Consider the following 18,426-nt stretch of genomic DNA (forward strand, 5'->3'; position numbering starts at 1 on the left):
CGCTCCTTCTCACCTTCAATTTGTTTCAATAAAGTGAATCGAGACAAAAAGTCAGACTGACCATTTGTTATGGGATCTTTAACCCACACAGTGTCTGTGAAGAGTCTAAAGAAGATCAAACTGTGTAGAAATGTTTGCAATTGGTGTAAATAGTGCACGTGTACAGACTAGCTGAATATTCTCTTGGTGGGTAAAGTCTTATCAGTTGAAATCCAATCACTGAATCTTATTTAATCCTCCAGGTGACGTGAGCAGGAACCAACAGATGGAGGCTTCAGTGTCCAAACAAAGTGCATCAAGAATGGCAACCAAAGACAGTACAACGTGGGAGAAAAACTCCAAAGCTTTCCAAAACTTTCACTATGGACCTAACCCCAGAAGCCAACGGCCGTCAGAAACTTTACTGGAAACAAAGCGAGGGAAAGCCTCTCAGCTTGAAAGTGTCTTCAGTATTGCAGAACGTAGGGCTTTACTCCCAGGAAGTCCAAAATCTAATGGCGAACTAGAGAGCTATCTGAGAAATTCCCTGCTTCGTACTGGCCTTCCGAACACACAACATAATCAAATGGCATACAGGATTACTGATTTCGATAGAAGCTATCTTCAGAAGAGAGATCTTGCTAGACACATGGTGACATATTCTGGACTTGGGCCCTATGAGTGCACAGAGTGTGAAAAGCGGTTCTTTAATAAATCCAATCTTAAAAAGCATTATAGAACGCACACAGGTGAAAGACCACATAAATGCACTTTCTGTCCCAAAAGATTCAGTCGGACAGATAATTTGAATCGACATATCAGAATTCATACTCGTCGACTCAAGAGACAGACCCTGTGAAGTCACTTAGAGCGAGAAGGTCGTCTTTTGGATAAGAGAACTTAACACGGAAAAAACAAACAAAGCCTCTTAAATTATATCCTCTTACAGGGATAAACAGCATCAAACTGAAATAAATGAGATATATCACAAGCAGGATGAGAGTATCTGTGAACGAAGATATGCACGCTACAGGCCTCTTCAGATAAAGTGACAAATAGATCCAGAGTGCACCAGATGTCGGCGTTACCTGTCAAGCCACATAACCAGAGCTACCAACAGGCTTACCATGACCAGCTTGATAAAATCCAAATCATTTTAAAGCACTTATTACCCCTAACGAGGCTCTACTATACTCTGCGCCTCCAGGAAATAAATTATTACCCGTGGACATGAAACCTGGTGCAGCATACTCACAAATCACACATCCCTTGATTGGTAACAGAGGCCACGAGAAGGGATGTACCATAGAATAGATGGACACAAACCCGTTCCACATTGTTCCACCACCGCTGATACATAGACTTTTCTTGATGGGATGTAAAGACAATGAAGGTATCCTATTTCCTTCTGGTTGATGCACAAACAAGAAGGCCCTTGATGTCTGAATATCTTTGGAGCCGAGGTCTTCAAACTGTGGTGTAGACCTCGCGATGTGCAAGGGGAGGGCCTGACGTAGTGGTGGTGCAGGGCGCATAACACTGGCCAAGAGGCGCATTTAATATACCGCTGTGGGCCACAGACAACTTACTGCTGAAAAAGTTCTGATTTTATTTTTTAAAACGTGGCAATGAAGCTGGAAGCCACTCTGTATTTTGCTACCAATTGCGTCTTTTGCTGTTCATGCCCGGGGAAGCTGCGAGTGTCAAAGGGGGTTCCACACAGCTCCCAACACCTCATTTCCTCATTTCTAACAAAGGGTCTGACTGCAGAAGCTTTTAGTGTGACAGCACTGCCAGCAGCTTATGGGCAATCATATATTTAACTGCACATATTAAAAAAGTGATAAATTGACTCCAGTATTCCAATGGTTAAGTATTGCAAGGGCTGGCAAGTGCACCATTTCTTGTGAGGCACCGTCGGAAGTCGTGGTATGGTAGCCAGTAGTGCACTGTCTTTTGGGACTTGCAGTTTCCTGTTTAACATTTAAGGGGTCAGCTGGTGAATTCCAGCATGGAAAGTGCTTTGCCTAAAGAGCCAGGGCTGGTGGAGGTGCCACAATGACACGTGCTGGCCAGTGTGCACCAAGGTGTGATAAAATGTTAAAATAAGAAGCAATAATTAACATAATTATTTGTCAAAACTTATATTATGCCCTCTAAACTACCTTACACAGGATCCGCTACTTGTGAAATTTTACAGTTTCACGTGTGGGATTTTTTGTAACAAAGAAGCTAAGGTGAAAGATGGCTTTGAGACAGTTGCTTTAGAATGACCTTTAATATATGTTCTCACTTGAATGTTTGACTTGTTTGCTATGTTTTATTTTACTTGTATTTATTGTGCTGAGTTGAAAAGCACTACTGCAAATTCGTTTTTTAATATGTCTTGGAGGATGTCCCCTCAAGCCCCTCTAACTAGTTTTAGCTTGCTTGCACCGTTTAACATTTTATAAATAATTGTGAGAATAAATGTTTGCCATTCTTGGGATGTCACTATGAAATTATTTCAGACATGGGGGAGCTCTAAATTAAAACCTTTGAACATCATTTATTTTACTTTATTTATATAATTGTGCATAACCTAATTACTACTCTGGAAACCTGAAATGGATCTTTGATTTTGAAGGCATTTTTGTCAGATGTTTGAAGTCATGTCTTAGGAGACGTCTAAGATTTACCACCATACTGTTTGCTGGTATGATCAGGTCTTTCTGTTTGCATCTGTCTATGCTTGTTTTATACTGTCACCCTCTGGCTATCATGTGCACACATCTCACAGTTAGACAGTTATTTGTTTCTTTGTCTTTGTAGTCTTTTAATTCAAGGTTCCAATACATGGATTCTCTGGTTCTTTCACTGTGAAAGTGTGGTGAAACCAGCTTTACTTGTTCATTGATGTGGCATTATATTATCTTGTGTTTTTTACGCCAGGTTGTAGGCTGTACATCATGCAACTGGCTTCCCACCCTGCACCTACCATCAATTTACCAATGATTTGCCACAGAGGACCTACTTGTCCTGAACTTAAATAAGTTGAATACATTTTGTGCAAAATCTTTCCATATTCTTGGCTCCTCACTCTGAAACTCTGAGGTTGGAAAAAGACTTAGGCCCTCATTTCAAAATTGGTGGTAAATGCCGCCTACCACTGTGGCAACGGCCACCAAAAGACTGTCGCCGCAGCTAACAGCCATCCGCCAAATTATGACCATAGCCAGTTTTCCGCCACAAGAAGGGTGGAAATCCGGCTGTAGCCATACTGGCGGATGGTGTTAAGGTGGCGCTGCTACCACCAGTAGCGCCACGCCAGTACACTGCCGCCAACCGTATTATGACAGATGATACGGACTGGTGGTGTTCTGCTGGCGGGTGCTGGTGGTGGTTGCAGCGCCCCATCCCATTCCCTGCCGGAAGACCCCCTGGATGCAGGTAAGGTGGGTTTCCGACAGGGGAGGGAGGTGGGGGATGTTGTGTGGGGTTGTGTGCATAAATGTGTGCGTGAATGCAAATGTGTATGTAGTGTTGTTTGCGTGTGTGTATGCATGTGTGAGAATGTGTGTATGAATGATAATGTGAATGCGTGTATGCATGTCAGTGTGAATGTGTGTAGGGATGTGTGCGAGAATGAATGGATACACAGGTGAAGGAGGAATGCATGTATGCCTGTGTGAGTGAGTGTGTGTATGCATGGTGCGTGTATGGGGTGAGGTGGGGGAGTGGAAGGGGGGAGCGTGGATGGAGGGGTGGGGGTGTCTGGGGAGAGTTTGGGGGGGCCCTCCTACCATTGACAGGGAAGGAATTCCATGTCACTGGTAGGGCCTACCGCCGTGGTTTTCGTGGCATTGCGAACGCCATGAAAACCATGGTGGTAGGCAGGATCATGATGCCACCGGCGGTACAATAGTGGCCGCCGGGCTGGAGATTGTTATCTCTGGCCCAGCGGTTGCTACTGCCATGGCGGTCGGAGTGGTACATTGGCGGATTGGCTGCAGCCAACCCGCCAATGTCATAATGTGGCAGTATGTACCGCCAGCCTGTTGGCGGTACTACCACCACATTATCACCAATCCCCCCTTAGTTATTTTAACTCCTGAAATTGCATCTCTTTGGTTCTTTGGAGATTTTAAAAATAACTCATATGAAAATATGGACAATAATGCATATTATATCAGGATTTGTACCCAAGGCCAGAATCATGAGGGGACCTTGACTAGAACATAGATTTGCATGTTGAGAGCTGGACAACCAATCAGCTTCCTCAGAATGAAGTTGGTACTGGTAAAGACCCACAGCTGATGCTTCCATAAGAAGCAGCTTTATTTTTAGAGGGAACGGAAAAGAGGACTAGCGCAGGAGGTCGCATAGTTTCTTCAATTCTGAGCCAGCATATAACCTTGGCTCAAAAGGCCAAAAAGGGCCAAATTTTAGCACTCTGGCTGTCTCTGCCATCAGGAATGCCGCAAAAGACCTCGGCCACAGATGATGCACAGATCACTAGCGATAGAACCTTACTTGTAATGTCAGAAAAGACTGGCAAGTAATTGGGCTTGAAAAAGAATTTTAAAGCATAAGGGACAAAGATTTTCAAAAGTACTTGCATCTCGTATGTGTCAGTATGAAATAGTATGAGGTCAGACAGCCACAAGGGAGAGTAAGTAAAGAACACATAATGGGTAGATTTCTCTAAAAAAGAAAGACTATGCAGAAAAAAAATCACATAGGCCCTCATTACAACATTGGCTGTAAATCCTGCTTACTGCCGTGCAGAAGACCGCCAACACACCGCCGCGGCCGTGGAATTCCGCCACAGCTATTACGACCCACAGCTCAGAAACCGCCAAAATCTAGACACCCACACAAGTCCACCACACCAAAGGTCAGTGATAAACTGGCGATAACAAAACCTCCACCGTCACGCCAACAGGAATACGCCCACACTATCACGGCCCACGAATCCACGCGGCGGTCTTTCAACCACGGTATTCCATTGGCGGTACACACTGCCGTGCTCAAAATACACACACATTTACAAAATACAGCCACATTGGACAAATCGAAATACACACACCTAATACACATACACACACCACTCCCACACACCCAATACAATATAAAACACACACCCATATTACCCACAAACCCTTACTACCAAAAAGTTTGAAGAAGGCCAGAGAGACAGCAAAGCAAAGACAACACCAGAATACAGAGGCACACAACACTATCACACATTCACGCACAAAACACCACACACCCCTAAACATCAACCCACACATCACAACACACACCACCTCACACATCACCCACACCACCCCATGGCACCGCAAAGACACCCCAGGTTTTCTGAGGAGGAGCTCAAGGTCTTGGTGGAGGAAATCATCCGGGTAGAGCCACAGCTATTCTGATCACAGGTGCAGCACACCACCATAGCTAGGAAGATGGAGCTATGGCGCAGAATCGTGGACAGGGTCAACGCAGTGGGACAGCACCCAAGAACACTGGATGACATCAGGAAGAGGTGGAACTGTAGTGTGGTTAATTTTACGTATATTTTGCGCATTAGCTTCAGGCTTTAGGCCTTTGTGCACTTTGCCCTGAATGTATTTTATTCATTGGCTGACAGCTTAGAGCCTCTATGCACTTTGCTCTAAATGATTTTTATTAGGCTTCGTACTGTTATTTTACAAAATAGCCAGTTCTACGGTGTTGTTTTTTATTCATATCACACTGTTTTGCCTACTGCAGCACTGGAGTTCTTCACAACATATTCACTCTGTACTTCAGTCAAGGATACAGTCTGGTACATTGCCGATAGACGTGGTAGAAGTTTAGTCTTTAGGGTTCGTAGAACGCATACATTCTTACATAGGGACGTTTCTTAGAACACCGGCGTGTTAATTATAAAAACACTTCCTAGTCCTAGTACAAGGAAAAGGGTGATTCCGACCAGGGAACCACAAATAGACGCCGACTGCCTCGTTGCAGATGCTGAACGAGATCACAGGCCTTTGCTCAGGTATGAGGGCTTATGTCTCCCCTGTGAATCGGAAAGGCAAGCTAGAAGCTTAACATGCTGTGCTCTAAATAGACCAAGCAGAGGGAGAGTAGAAACTGTTAGGCAATATGATAGCTTTGTTCTTATGTTTTACTCTCCTGGTGACTATTTCAATCCTACTATGTTGTATTGTTCTGGTTATTGCGGCTCACGCCTTATTATCTAAAATACAGTTGTTTTATTAAAACATTATATAAAACTTATACTGCCTTTGTCATTTGAATATGAGATCATACTGTAAATGAGAGAGTTGGTTTTGATCTGAGTGACCACGACTTCCCTGAGAAGTTCCAAAGATGTCATGCGCTCGGCTGCCCAATCGTCTCTTCCCCTTGGGAGAAATGAGGCACTGCTAGTTAGCCGGAGCGAAAACCGGATTTAGGGTGACAGAGTTCCTTACACGTGGGTCAGACTCAGTCCCCCACACCGTGATCGATCCTGCTGCCTAGAAATCCAGTAGTCTCATTTAGGATAATGAGAGCCCACGCGACATGGCGCCGCCAACGATTCGTCTGGCTCTAATGTTTAGGTCCGACTGACTCTCTCGGTCTCATATATATTTTGACTCCTCGGTTCCGTATGCGGAGACGTCCGTGGGGCTGAGGGTTTCCACCACCACGGGATAGGTACGTCCTATTGCTTCGTGGTTGGTTGTTCAAGCTTGAACTTTGAAAGGAAAAACCCCGATATTGGTGTGCCTTCTCTGACCTAGAGCTATTTTTTACAAATGGCGAATCCAGTTGTAGTGAATATAGCACTTAATATGCGACATCTGCTCACAGGCCACCTGATAGCACATGGACTTACAGTCCAGGGGGGTCCGGTCACTTTTGTGGTGGACGCCCATGCAGCCTATAGAACAGAACTTTTTTATTCTTGGGCCGTATTTCCAGCAGTAGATGGGGGTACAAATACTTTTCACGAGTATACTGTTGCGAATGTCCCTGGACAATACAGGGCTTATGCATACTTAGAAATACCTTTATCTTATCAAGAACACCATAATTGGCTTGATGGCGCCCTCCCACACACAGTAGCACAAGTAAGGTTAGGTCCGTTGAGTAATGATGGACCGACCTGGCCTTTATTGGCTACTTACACACCATATCCTGCGGTTGCAAATTTGGCAGTGGCTGAAGTTCGTTGTTTATATATAGACTTAACTACAACATACAGGAGACTGGTTCAGTTTGTGATGCAGACATTAAATACTAATGCAGTGCATGCTGCTCCGCCGCCCCCACAAGCAGTGGTTCCGGGAATAAATCCGGCCACTGTACACTCAGTTATGGGCAAGGTACCGGCTAAACATGAGGAGACTCCATTTTGGCTGGCGCAAAAGATTAATATGCTGGAAGCAGTATTTCCCCATACGGGACCTCAGGATAAACATCGAATTTTGACGATGTGTTTGCCGTATGGGATGGTTCCTCCAGTGGACCTTTGTAATACCCGGGGCACGGTGTTTGCCGCGCTCTACACTACAGCACACGGTACGCCGACTTTAGCTAATTTATCGGAAGTGCTTAAACAAATTCAAGATGAATATGGGGCTGCCCCTGCCTTAGATTTGGGCATGCAGTTAATGGGCAATTTTGCCACGGTTTCTTCTATTATTTTGAGTAATCTCAAGGGAGAGGCAGTAGCACTGGCCGTGCGAATGCGTCTTCGGGATGTTCCGCAGATTAATCAAGAGCGGGAACTTCCGCGAATAATAGCTGAGACGTATTTGAGTATTGGTTGCGATAGCCTAGGGGCTAGACCACAGAAACCACAATTGCAGTGTAAAAATAATAAAGATAGTGCTAAGCAACAGCAACCTGAGGGTACAAAAAAGCGCTGGGAAAAGAAACAGCAGACACCTAAAAAAGATGGGGGACAGTCTCCGCAACCGGAGTCCCCGCAGAATAGGTATAATCTCAGAAATAGGGATAATTTGAAGACGCCTGATAGATATCAATATACTGATACACGCCAATCTCGTTCCTTTCAGGACTCCTCAGAGAAGAGAAGTGAGAGAGGTGGGCGGTCAGAGCGGAGGACGGAGTACGTGAAACCGAGACAGGATTCACAACGCTCAGCGGAGGTTTCTGTTAAACAAGAAGAGAAACCGCTGCAGCAAAAACAACAATTTAAAAAGAAGAAAGTGGCAGCAGTCTCTGTTAGACATGCCGCTCAAGAAGAGAATTCTCTTGACGAACAAGACATGGGCATTAGCACTGTTAGACAGCGCAGCAGAGGTCACAATAGTTCGCCGGAGTCTTCTAGAGCATCTGGAGGTGAAAGCAACTGATGACTTCATACAAGTCGAAACGGCGGATATGCGAGTCTCTGATCCTGATCGAGTATATCTAGTGACTCTACGATTAGAAGGGGACATTGACCGCATAGTTCACGCCATCTTTTGGGACCATGTGGTAAAATCATATGATGTTCTATTGGCCGAACAAGATTGGCCACCTGACTTTGTTCGCGACTGTCCGGTTTGGGAGGAGGTTATTGCACCTTCCTTCTCACCACTTGTTCCGAGAGAACTAGCGGAGTCCTACAGTAAATCATGGGCTCTAGCACAAGCCCCCGCCCTATATAGAAATAATGTGGGGTGGGATAAACAATCACCTTATCATGTCATTCCGATAAAGGGCGAGCCTCAGCCACAGCCGCAGTATCCTATTAAATTTGAGGCAAGGGCATCGGTTAGGGAAATTCTTACACAATTGGAGTACCAGGGTGTCATAGAGCCCTGTGTCTCGCCGATGAATAATCCCTTATTTCCGGTTGCTAAACCGGACCATTCATATAGGATAGTGGTGGATTACAGACATTTGAATAGTCATACACGCACATATGCAATACAGAATTCAAATAGCGCAGCGCTTCTGAATAATATAGTGCGTAAGAAATACAAAACAACATTAGATATCTCAAATGGATTTTTCTGCCAGAATATAGCGCCCGAAAGTCGGGACTATACCAGTTTCAGTGCGTTTGGCTCACAGAAAAATTTCGTCGTTTGCCTCAGGGGTATAAAAATAGCCCGGGACTGTTTTCGGCTCGTGTGACTGAAATGCTACACGAGTTGGACCCTGAAGCGTTGTCATATGTTGATGACATATATTTGACAGACGATGAGATTATGCAACATCTAAGGCGTGTATCGCGCATTGTTGTGGGATTTGCTGATATTGGCTATAAGTTTAATTTTAAGAAATCAAAATTGCCTTCCTCAGCGTCATTTTCCTGGGATATGAGTTATCGAGTGAGGGCAAGAGCCTAGCACCACATTTTTTGGAGAAATGTGCTTTATTACAGCCTCCTAATACGGTTCGGAAGCTTCAGTCATTGTTGGGGTTTCTGAATTTTGGCAGAACTTACATTCCTGATTATGCTACGCGTATAAACCCTTGTACGAACTGATTCGCCCGAATTTTTCGAGTAAATTTTGGACGATTGAGCATACACGCATACTGCGAGAGTTACAGACTGATCTCTTAGCGGTTAAACACTTACACACACGGGACAATAAGACACATTTAGTCATCCGGGTGATACCTGGGGCTGTTGGGTTTACGTATGTCACCTTTAATGAGGGTGAGACAGTCCCGATTGCATACAAGTCCCACTTGTATTCTGCTGCAGAACAACGATTTGCACAGACTGAAAAAATACTGACTGCAGTACAGATGGCTGTGATCAAAGAAAGACCGCTTGCCCAGGGCCAACGCATCATTGTCGTTTCCCCGATTCCGGCCTTAGAGGCTGTTACAAAAGCGAGTGTTCCTAATTCGAAAGCTTTACACCCGCGATGGATACAATGGGCTACGTCTTTGACAGCCACTGATGTGGATTACATATTTGACCCTAAACTGCAGACTCAAGAATTTCTTCAATATGAAATAGAGTACCCAGTTCCTGCTGGCACATTGCCTGTTGACCAATATCAAGTGGTCATGTATACCGATGGCTCTGCGCAACCGGCGGTTGGGACTAAACAACAGTATTCTGCTGCATGTGCGGTGGTGAGCGGCACTATGGAGGGGGAAGTGTTCTGCCCCCGGCATACTTATACTAAAACCTTGGGAGATTGCACGGCGTAGCTGGCTGAGCTCAAAGCTCTTTTGTTAGCGTTGGAGCACGCGGATCCGGCGATTTTGACCTTGCTGGTCTGTGACTCCTACTACTGTGTTCAGTCTTTCAATGAATATCTGCACTATTGGAAGTTGAATGGGTTCAGAGATTCTAAAGGCAACACCATTAAACATAAATTGTTGTGGGGTAAGGTTGCGGATCTGAAAGAAACGCTTCCTAAGGTCCATGTTGTGCATACACTTGGACACCAGCGCGTTGGAATACACGTTGCTGGGAATACTTTGGCTGATGAAGCTGCAAAGTCGGCAGTGGCTGTCGCCACTGTAGCCGCAGTGACTCGTTCGAGTTCCAAACCAGACACGGAGATTTCGGCTGCCATAAAAGCTACGGCTGATGGCACGCCATTTCCTAAAGGATTTCCTTCTAAATATAGTTACTGCTTGAGGAGTGCGCTACATGCTGTTGTTAAAATTCCAGGCATTGGTGTACGTGAACTACCCAATAAAATTGAGCGACCTCGATTAATTTCTGCAGCACATGAGGGGGTGGGGTCTGCACATGCTGGTGTGGCTGCCACAAATTCACTTTTACAGGCTCGTTACTGGTGGCCTGGTGTAGGAAAGTACCATCTTGCCTGGCATGTTACCCCCATTTTTCACTGTATATATGTTGTTTTAGTTGTATGTGTCACTGGGACCCTGGTAACCCAGGGCCCCAGTGCTCATAAGTGTGCCTGAATGTGTTACCTGTGTAGTGACTAACTGTCTCACTGAGGCTCTGCTAATCAGAACCTCAGTGGTTATGCTCTCTCATTTCTTTCCAAATTGTCACTGACAGGCTAGTGACCATTTTTACCAATTTACATTGGCTTACTGGAACACCCTTATAATTCCCTAGTATATGGTACTGAGGTACCCAGGGTATTGGGGTTCCAGGAGATCCCTATGGGCTGCAGCATTTCTTTTGCCACCCATAGGGAGCTCTGACAATTCTTACACAGGCCTGCCACTGCAGCCTGAGTGAAATAACGTCCACGTTATTTCACAGCCATTTTACACTGCACTTAAGTAACTTATAAGTCACCTATATGTCTAACCTTTACCTGGTAAAGGTTAGGTGCAAAGTTACTTAGTGTGAGGGCACCCTGGCACTAGCCAAGGTGCCCCCACATTGTTCAGAGCCAATTCACTGAACTTTGTGAGTGCGGGGACACCATTACACGCGTGCACTACATATAGGTCACTACCTATATGTAGCTTCACCATGGTAACTCCGAATATGGCCATGTAACATGTCTATGATCATGGAATTGCCCCCTCTATGCCATCCTGGCATTGTTGGTACAATTCCATGATCCCAGTGGTCTGTAGCACAGACCCTGGTACTGCCAGACTGCCCTTCCTGGGGTTTCACTGCAGCTGCTGCTGCTGCCAACCCCTCAGACAGGCAGCTGCCCTCCTGGGGTCCAGCCAGGCCTGGCCCAGGATGGCAGAACAAAGAACTTCCTCTGAGAGAGGGTGTGACACCCTCTCCCTTTGGAAAATGGTGTGAAGGCAGGGGAGGAGTAGCCTCCCCCAGCCTCTGGAAATGCTTTGTTGGGCACAGATGTGCCCAATTCTGCATAAGCCAGTCTACACCGGTTCAGGGACCCCTTAGCCCCTGCTCAGGCGCGAAACTGGACAAAGGAAAGGGGAGTAACCACTCCCCTGACCTGCACCTCCCCTGGGAGGTGTCCAGAGCTCCTCCAGTGTGCTCCAGACCTCTGCCATCTTGGAAACAGAGGTGCTGCTGGCACACTGGACTGCTCTGAGTGGCCAGTGCCACTAGGTGACGTCAGAGACTCCTGCTGATAGGCTCCTTCAGGTGTTAGTAGCCTTTCCTCTCTCCTGGGTAGCCAAACCCTCTTTTCTGGCTATTTAGGGTCTCTGTCTCTGGGGAAACTTTAGATAACGAATGCATGAGCTCAGCCGAGTTCCTCTGCATCTCTCTCTTCACCTTCTGATAAGGAAACGACCGCTGACCGCGCTGGAAGCCTGCAAACCTGCAACATAGTAGCAAAGACGACTACTGCAACTCTGTAACGCTGATCCTGCCGCCTTCTCGACTGTTTTCCTGCTTGTGCATGCTGTGGGGGTAGCCTGCCTCCTCTCTGCACCAGAAGCTCCGAAGAAATCTCCCGTGGGTCGACGGAATCTTCCCCCTGCAACCGCAGGCACCAAAAAGCTGCATTACCGGTCCCTTGGGTCTCCTCTCAGCACGACGAGCGAGGTCCCTCGAATCCAGCGACGCTGTCCAAGTGACCCCCACAGTCCAGTGACTCTTCAGCCCAAGTTTGGTGGAGGTAAGTCCTTGCCTCACCTCGCTGGGCTGCATTGCTGGGAACCGCGACTTTGCAGCTACTCCGGCCCCTGTGCACTTCCGGCGGAAATCCTTTGTGCACAGCCAAGCCTGGGTCCACGGCACTCTAACCTGCATTGCACGACTTTCTAAGTTGGTCTCCGGCGACGTGGGACTCCTTTGTGCAACTTCGGCGAGCACCGTTTCACGCATCCTTGTAGTGCCTGTTTCTGGCACTTCTCCGGGTGCTACCTGCTTCAGTGAGGGCTCTTTGTCTTGCTCGACGTCCCCTCTCCCTGCAGGTCCAATTTGCGACCTCCTGGTCCCTCCTGGGCCCCAGCAGCGTCCAAAAACGCCAAACGCACGATTTGCATGTAGCAAGGCTTGTTGGCGTCCTTCCGGCGGGAAAACACTTCTGCACGACTCTCCAAGGCGAGAGGGATCCGTCCACCAAAGGGGAAGTCTCTAGCCCTTTTCGTTCCTGCAGAAACCTCAGCTTCTTCTGTCCAGTCGAAGCTTCTTTGCACCCGCAGCTGGCATTTCCTGGGCATCTGCCCATCTCCGACGTGCTTGTGACTTTTGGACTTGGTCCCCTTGTTCCACAGGTACCCTAGATTGGAAATCCACAGTGTTGCATTGCTGGTTTGTGTCTTTCCTGCATTATTCCTCTAACACGACTATTTTGTCCTTAGGGGAACTTTAGTGCACTTTGCACTCACTTTTCAGGGTCTTGGGGAGGGTTATTTTTCTAACTCTCACTATTTTCTAATAGTCCCAGCGACCCTCTACAAGGTCACATAGGTTTGGGGTCTATTCGTGGTTCGCATTCCACTTCTGGAGTATATGGTTTGTGTTGCCCCTATCCCTATGTTTCCCCATTGCATCCTATTGTAACTATACATTGTTTGCACTGTTTTCTAAGACTATACTGCATATTTTTGCTATTGTGTATATATATCTTGTGTATATTTCCTATCCTCTCACTGAGGGTACACTCTAAGATACTTTGGCATATTGTCATAAAAATAAAGTACCTTTATTTTTAGTATAACTGTGTATTGTGTTTTCTTATGATATTGTGCAAGTGACACTTGTGGTACTGTAGTAGCTTCACACGTCTCCTAGTTCAGCCTAAGCTGCTCTGCTAAGCTACCATTATCTATCAGCCTAAGCTGCTAGACACCCTATACACTAATAAGGGATAACTGGGCCTGGTGCAAGGTGCAAGTACCCCTTGGTACTCACTACAAGCCAGTCCAGCCTCCTACATTGGTTGTGCAGTGGTGGGATAAGTGCTTGAGACTACTTACCACTCTTGTCATTGTACTTTTCATAAGAGAAAAATATACAAAACAAGGTCAGTGTATATACACATAGCCAAAAAGTTTTGCATTTCCTCTTTTCACTCTTTTCTAAGTGCTGAAAAGTACTCCTAAACTTTCAAAAAGTTCTTAAAAGTTTAAAAAGTTTTTTTTCTGTCTTTCCAAAAGTTCTGAAAACTTTTTTCTCTTTTTCTATCACTTTAACTCTCTCTAAAAAATGTCTGGCACAGGCAAAAATGTTGAACTGTCCAAACTTGCATATGATCACCTTAGCTGGAAAGGAGCAAGGAGTCTCTGCATAGAGAGAGGTTTGAGTGTAGGGAAGAATCCTTCCTTAGAACTGTTAATTAATATGCTTAGAGTACAGGATAAGGCCATGAGTGCCAAATCTGGTGAAAAAGTAGCTAATGGTTCTCAATCTGATCCAGGGACTCCCCCAGGAAAAGGTTCAGGAAAGAAACTTCTCAGCCTGCCCATTACTAGACAGTCTAGCATAGTTGGTACAGAGGTTGAATCACACCATACTGATGGTGTGCTCTCACATTATACTGGTAGCCAAGCTGTTAGGGTGCCATCTGTAAGGGACAGGTCTCCTTCTGTTCATTCCCATCATACCTCTGTATCTAGAAATGTCCCTCCCACCCACCCTGATGACAGATTGTTAGAAAGGGAGCTCAATAGATTGAGAGTGGAACAAACCAGACTGAAGCTCAAGAAGCAACAGCTGGATTTGGATAGACAGTCTTTAGAATTAGAGAAGGAAAGACAGAAGTTGGGTTTAGATACCCATGGTGGCAGCAGCAGTATTCCCCATAGTCATCCTGCAAAAGAGCATGATTCCAGGAATCTGCACAAGATAGTTCCCCCTTATAAGGAGGGGGATGACATTAACAAGTGGTTTGCTGCACTTGAGAGGGCCTGTGCTGTACAGGATGTCCCTCAAAAGCAGTGGGCTGCTATCCTATGGCTATCATTTAGTGGAAAAGGTAGGGATAGGCTCCTTACTGTAAAAGAAAATGATGCCAATAATTTCCAAGTTCTTAAGAATGCACTCCTGGATGGTTATGGCTTAACCACTGAACAGTACAGGATAAAGTTCAGAGAGACCAAAAAGGAGTCTTCACAAGACTGGGTTGATTTCATTGACCAGGCAGTGAAGGCCTTGGAGGGGTGGTTACATGGCAGTAAAGTTACTGATTATGACAGCCTGTATAACTTAATCCTGAGAGAGCATATTCTTAATAATTGTGTGTCTGATTTGTTGCACCAGTACTTGGTGGACTCTGATCTGACCTCTCCCCAAGAATTGGGAAAGAAGGCAGACAAATGGGTCAGAACAAGAGTGAACAGAAAAGTTCATACAGGGGGTGACAAAGATTGCAACAAAAAGAAGGATGGTAAGTCTTCTGACAAGGGTGGGGACAAATCTAAAAATGAGTCTTCATCAGGCCCACAAAAACACTCTGGTGGGGGTGGTGGGTCCAAATCCTCCTTTAATCAGAACAAGGAAAAGAAACCATGGTGCTATTTATGTAAAATAAAAGGCCATTGGACAACAGATCCCAGTTGTCCAAAGAAAGGCACCACAGCTCCTACCACTACAACCCCTACTGCTACACCTAGTGTCCCTACTAATAGCAGTGGTGGTGGGAGCAAACCTACTAATAGCCAATCCAAGGGAGTAGCTGGGCTCACTTTTGGTAATTTAGTTGGGGTTGGTCTGATTAGGGAGACCACAGAGGCTACTTTAGTCTCTGAAGGGGCTATTGATTTAGCCACTTTGGTTGCTTGACCCCATAACTTGGAGAAGTACAAGCAACTAACCCTAATAAATGGTGTTGAGGTCCAGGCCTACAGGGACACAGGTGCCAGTGTCACAATGGTGATTGAGAAACTGGTGCACCCTGAACAACACATACTTGGACACCAGTACCAAGTAACCGATGCTCACAACATAACACAAAGCCACCCCATGGCTGTTGTAAATCTCAACTGGGGGGGGGGTAACTGGTCCAAAGAAAGTTGTGATAGCTTCAGATTTACCTGTAGACTGTCTATTAGGGAATGATTTGGAGACATCAGCTTGGTCAGATGTGGAGTTGGAGGCCCATGCAGCAATGCTGGGCATCCCAGGGCATATTTTTGCTTTGACAAGGGCTCAGGCCAAAAAGCAAAAAGGACAGGGAAGCTTGGATCCTGGAACAATGGACCAAGTGCTCCCTAAAGCTAGGGCTAGTAGAAGCAAACCACTTCCTACTATCCCTCCCTCTACAGTGGATTCTACTTCTGAGGAAGAAGAATTCCCTCCCTGTGCAGAACCTACACCAGAGGAGCTGGAAGCAGACACTGCTGAGCTTTTGGGTGAAGGGGGGCCTGCCAGAGAGGAGCTGAGTGTGGCACAGCAAACCTGTCCCACATTAGAGGGTCTCAGACAGCAAGCTGTCAAACAGGCTAATGGGGATGTCAGTGACTCTCACAGAGTTTACTGGGAGGACAACCTCTTGTACACTGAGCATAGGGATCCTAAACCTGGAGCTGCCAGGAGATTAGTGATTCCTCAGGAGTACAGAAAGTTCCTCCTAACACTGGCACATGACATTCCCTTAGCTGGACATCTAGGACAAATGAAAACTTGGGACAGGCTTGTTCCCCTGTTTCATTGGCCTAGGATGTCTGAGGACACAAAGGAATTTTGTAAGTCCTGTGAAACCTGTCAAGCCAGTGGCAAGACAGGTGGCACTCCAAAGGCACCCCTTATCCCACTGCCTGTGGTTGGGGTTCCCTTTGAAAGGGTAGGGGTTGACATAGTTGGCCCCCTTGACCCTCCTACTGCTTCAGGCAATAGGTTTATCTTAGTGGTAGTGGACCATGCCACAAGATATCCTGAAGCTATTCCTTTAAGGACCACTACAGCCCCTGCAGTGGCAAAGGCCCTCCTGGGAATATTTTCCAGGGTTGGCTTCCCAAAGGAAGTAGTATCAGACAGAGGAAGCAATTTCATGTCTGCATACTTAAAGGCCATGTGGAAGGAGTGTGGTGTAACGTACAAGTTCACAACACCCTATCATCCACAAACAAATGGACTGGTGGAGAGATTTAATAAAACTCTCAAAGGCATGATTATGGGACTCCCTGAAAAACTCCGCAGGAGATGGGATATCCTTCTACCATGCCTCCTTTTTGCCTACAGGGAGGTACCCCAAAAAGGAGTGGGCTTCAGCCCCTTTGAACTTCTTTTTGGACACCCTGTTAGGGGTCCACTCACACTTGTAAAGGAGGGTTGGGAACAACCTTTAAAAGCTCCTAAGCAGGATATTGTGGATTATGTACTTGGCCTCAGATCAAGGATGGCTGAGTACATGAAAAAGGCCAGTAAAAACCTTCAGGCCAGCCAAGAGCTCCAGAAGCAATGGCATGATCAGAAGGCTGTTTTGGTTCAGTACCAACCAGGGCAGAAAGTGTGGGTCTTGGAGCCTGTGGCCCCAAGAGCACTCCAAGATAAATGGAGTGGACCCCACACAATTGTTGAAAAGAAGGGTGAAGTCACCTACTTGGTTGACTTAGGCACTGCCAGGAGTCCCCTTAGGGTGCTCCATGTCAACCGCCTGAAACCCTACTATGACAGGGCTGATCTCACCCTGCTCATGGCAACAGATGAGGGACAGGAAGAAGACAGTGATCCTCTACCTGATCTCTTCTCTTCCACAGAACAAGATGCTCTTGTGGAAGGTGTAGTTTTGGCTGATTGTCTTACTGCTGAGCAGAAAGATAATTGCATAAATCTCCTAGGACAATTTTCAGAACTCTTCTCTACTGTGCCAGGCACCACTTCTTGGTGTGAGCACACTATAGATACTGGAGACAGTTTACCTGTCAAAAGTAAGATCTATAGGCAGCCTGACCATGTCAGGGACTGCATAAAGCAAGAAGTTCAGAAAATGTTGGAACTAGGAGTGGTTGAGCACTCTGACAGTCCATGGGCTTCCCCTGTGGTACTGGTACCAAAACCCAATTCTAAAGATGGAAAGAAGGAAATGAGGTTTTGTGTAGACTATAGAGGGCTCAACTTGGTAACCAAAACTGATGCTCACCCTATACCCAGGGCAGATGAGCTTATAGATACACTGGCATCTGCCAAGTATCTAAGCACTTTTGATTTGACTGCAGGGTATTGGCAGATCAAATTGTCAGAAGATGCTAAACCTAAGACTGCATTTTCTACCATTGGAGGACATTACCAGTTTACTGTAATGCCTTTTGGTTTGAAAAATGCACCTGCCACTTTTCAGAGGTTGGTGAACACAGTCCTGCAAGGGCTGGAAGCTTTCAGTGCAGCATATTTGGACGATATAGCTGTCTTTAGCTCCAGCTGGGATGATCACCTGGTCCACCTTTGGAAAGTTTTGGAGGCCCTGCAAAAGGCAGGCCTCACTATCAAGGCTTCAAAGTGCCAGATAGGGCAGGGTAAGGTGGTTTATCTGGGACACCTTGTTGGTGGGGAACAGATTGCACCACTTCAGGGGAAAATCCAAACTATTATTGATTGGGTTCCCCCTACCACTCAGACTCAGGTGAGAGCCTTCCTAGGCCTCACTGGGTATTACAGGAGGTTCATTAAGAACTATGGCTCCATTGCAGCCCCTCTTA

General features: G+C 46.2%; 1 protein-coding gene and 1 long non-coding RNA gene across 2 annotated transcripts in view; both read left to right on the forward strand.

The window, feature by feature from the left end:
* LOC138303503 (zinc finger protein 184-like) overlaps positions 1 to 2,461 on the forward strand; it is a 32,215-nt gene extending 29,754 nt beyond the window's left edge. Inside the window, exon 7 of the mRNA XM_069242686.1 lies at positions 243 to 2,461. Coding sequence (XP_069098787.1) covers positions 243 to 838 — 596 coding nt within the window. The 3' untranslated portion in view covers positions 839 to 2,461. The remainder of the gene's footprint in view (positions 1 to 242) is intronic.
* The window catches only part of LOC138303505 (uncharacterized), a 1,082,407-nt gene that overhangs the window by 922,857 nt on the left and 141,124 nt on the right, over positions 1 to 18,426 (forward strand). The window lies entirely within an intron of this gene.

The sequence above is a fragment of the Pleurodeles waltl genome, chromosome 7 (genome assembly GCF_031143425.1).
Source record: "Pleurodeles waltl isolate 20211129_DDA chromosome 7, aPleWal1.hap1.20221129, whole genome shotgun sequence".
Taxonomy (NCBI): domain Eukaryota; kingdom Metazoa; phylum Chordata; class Amphibia; order Caudata; family Salamandridae; genus Pleurodeles; species Pleurodeles waltl.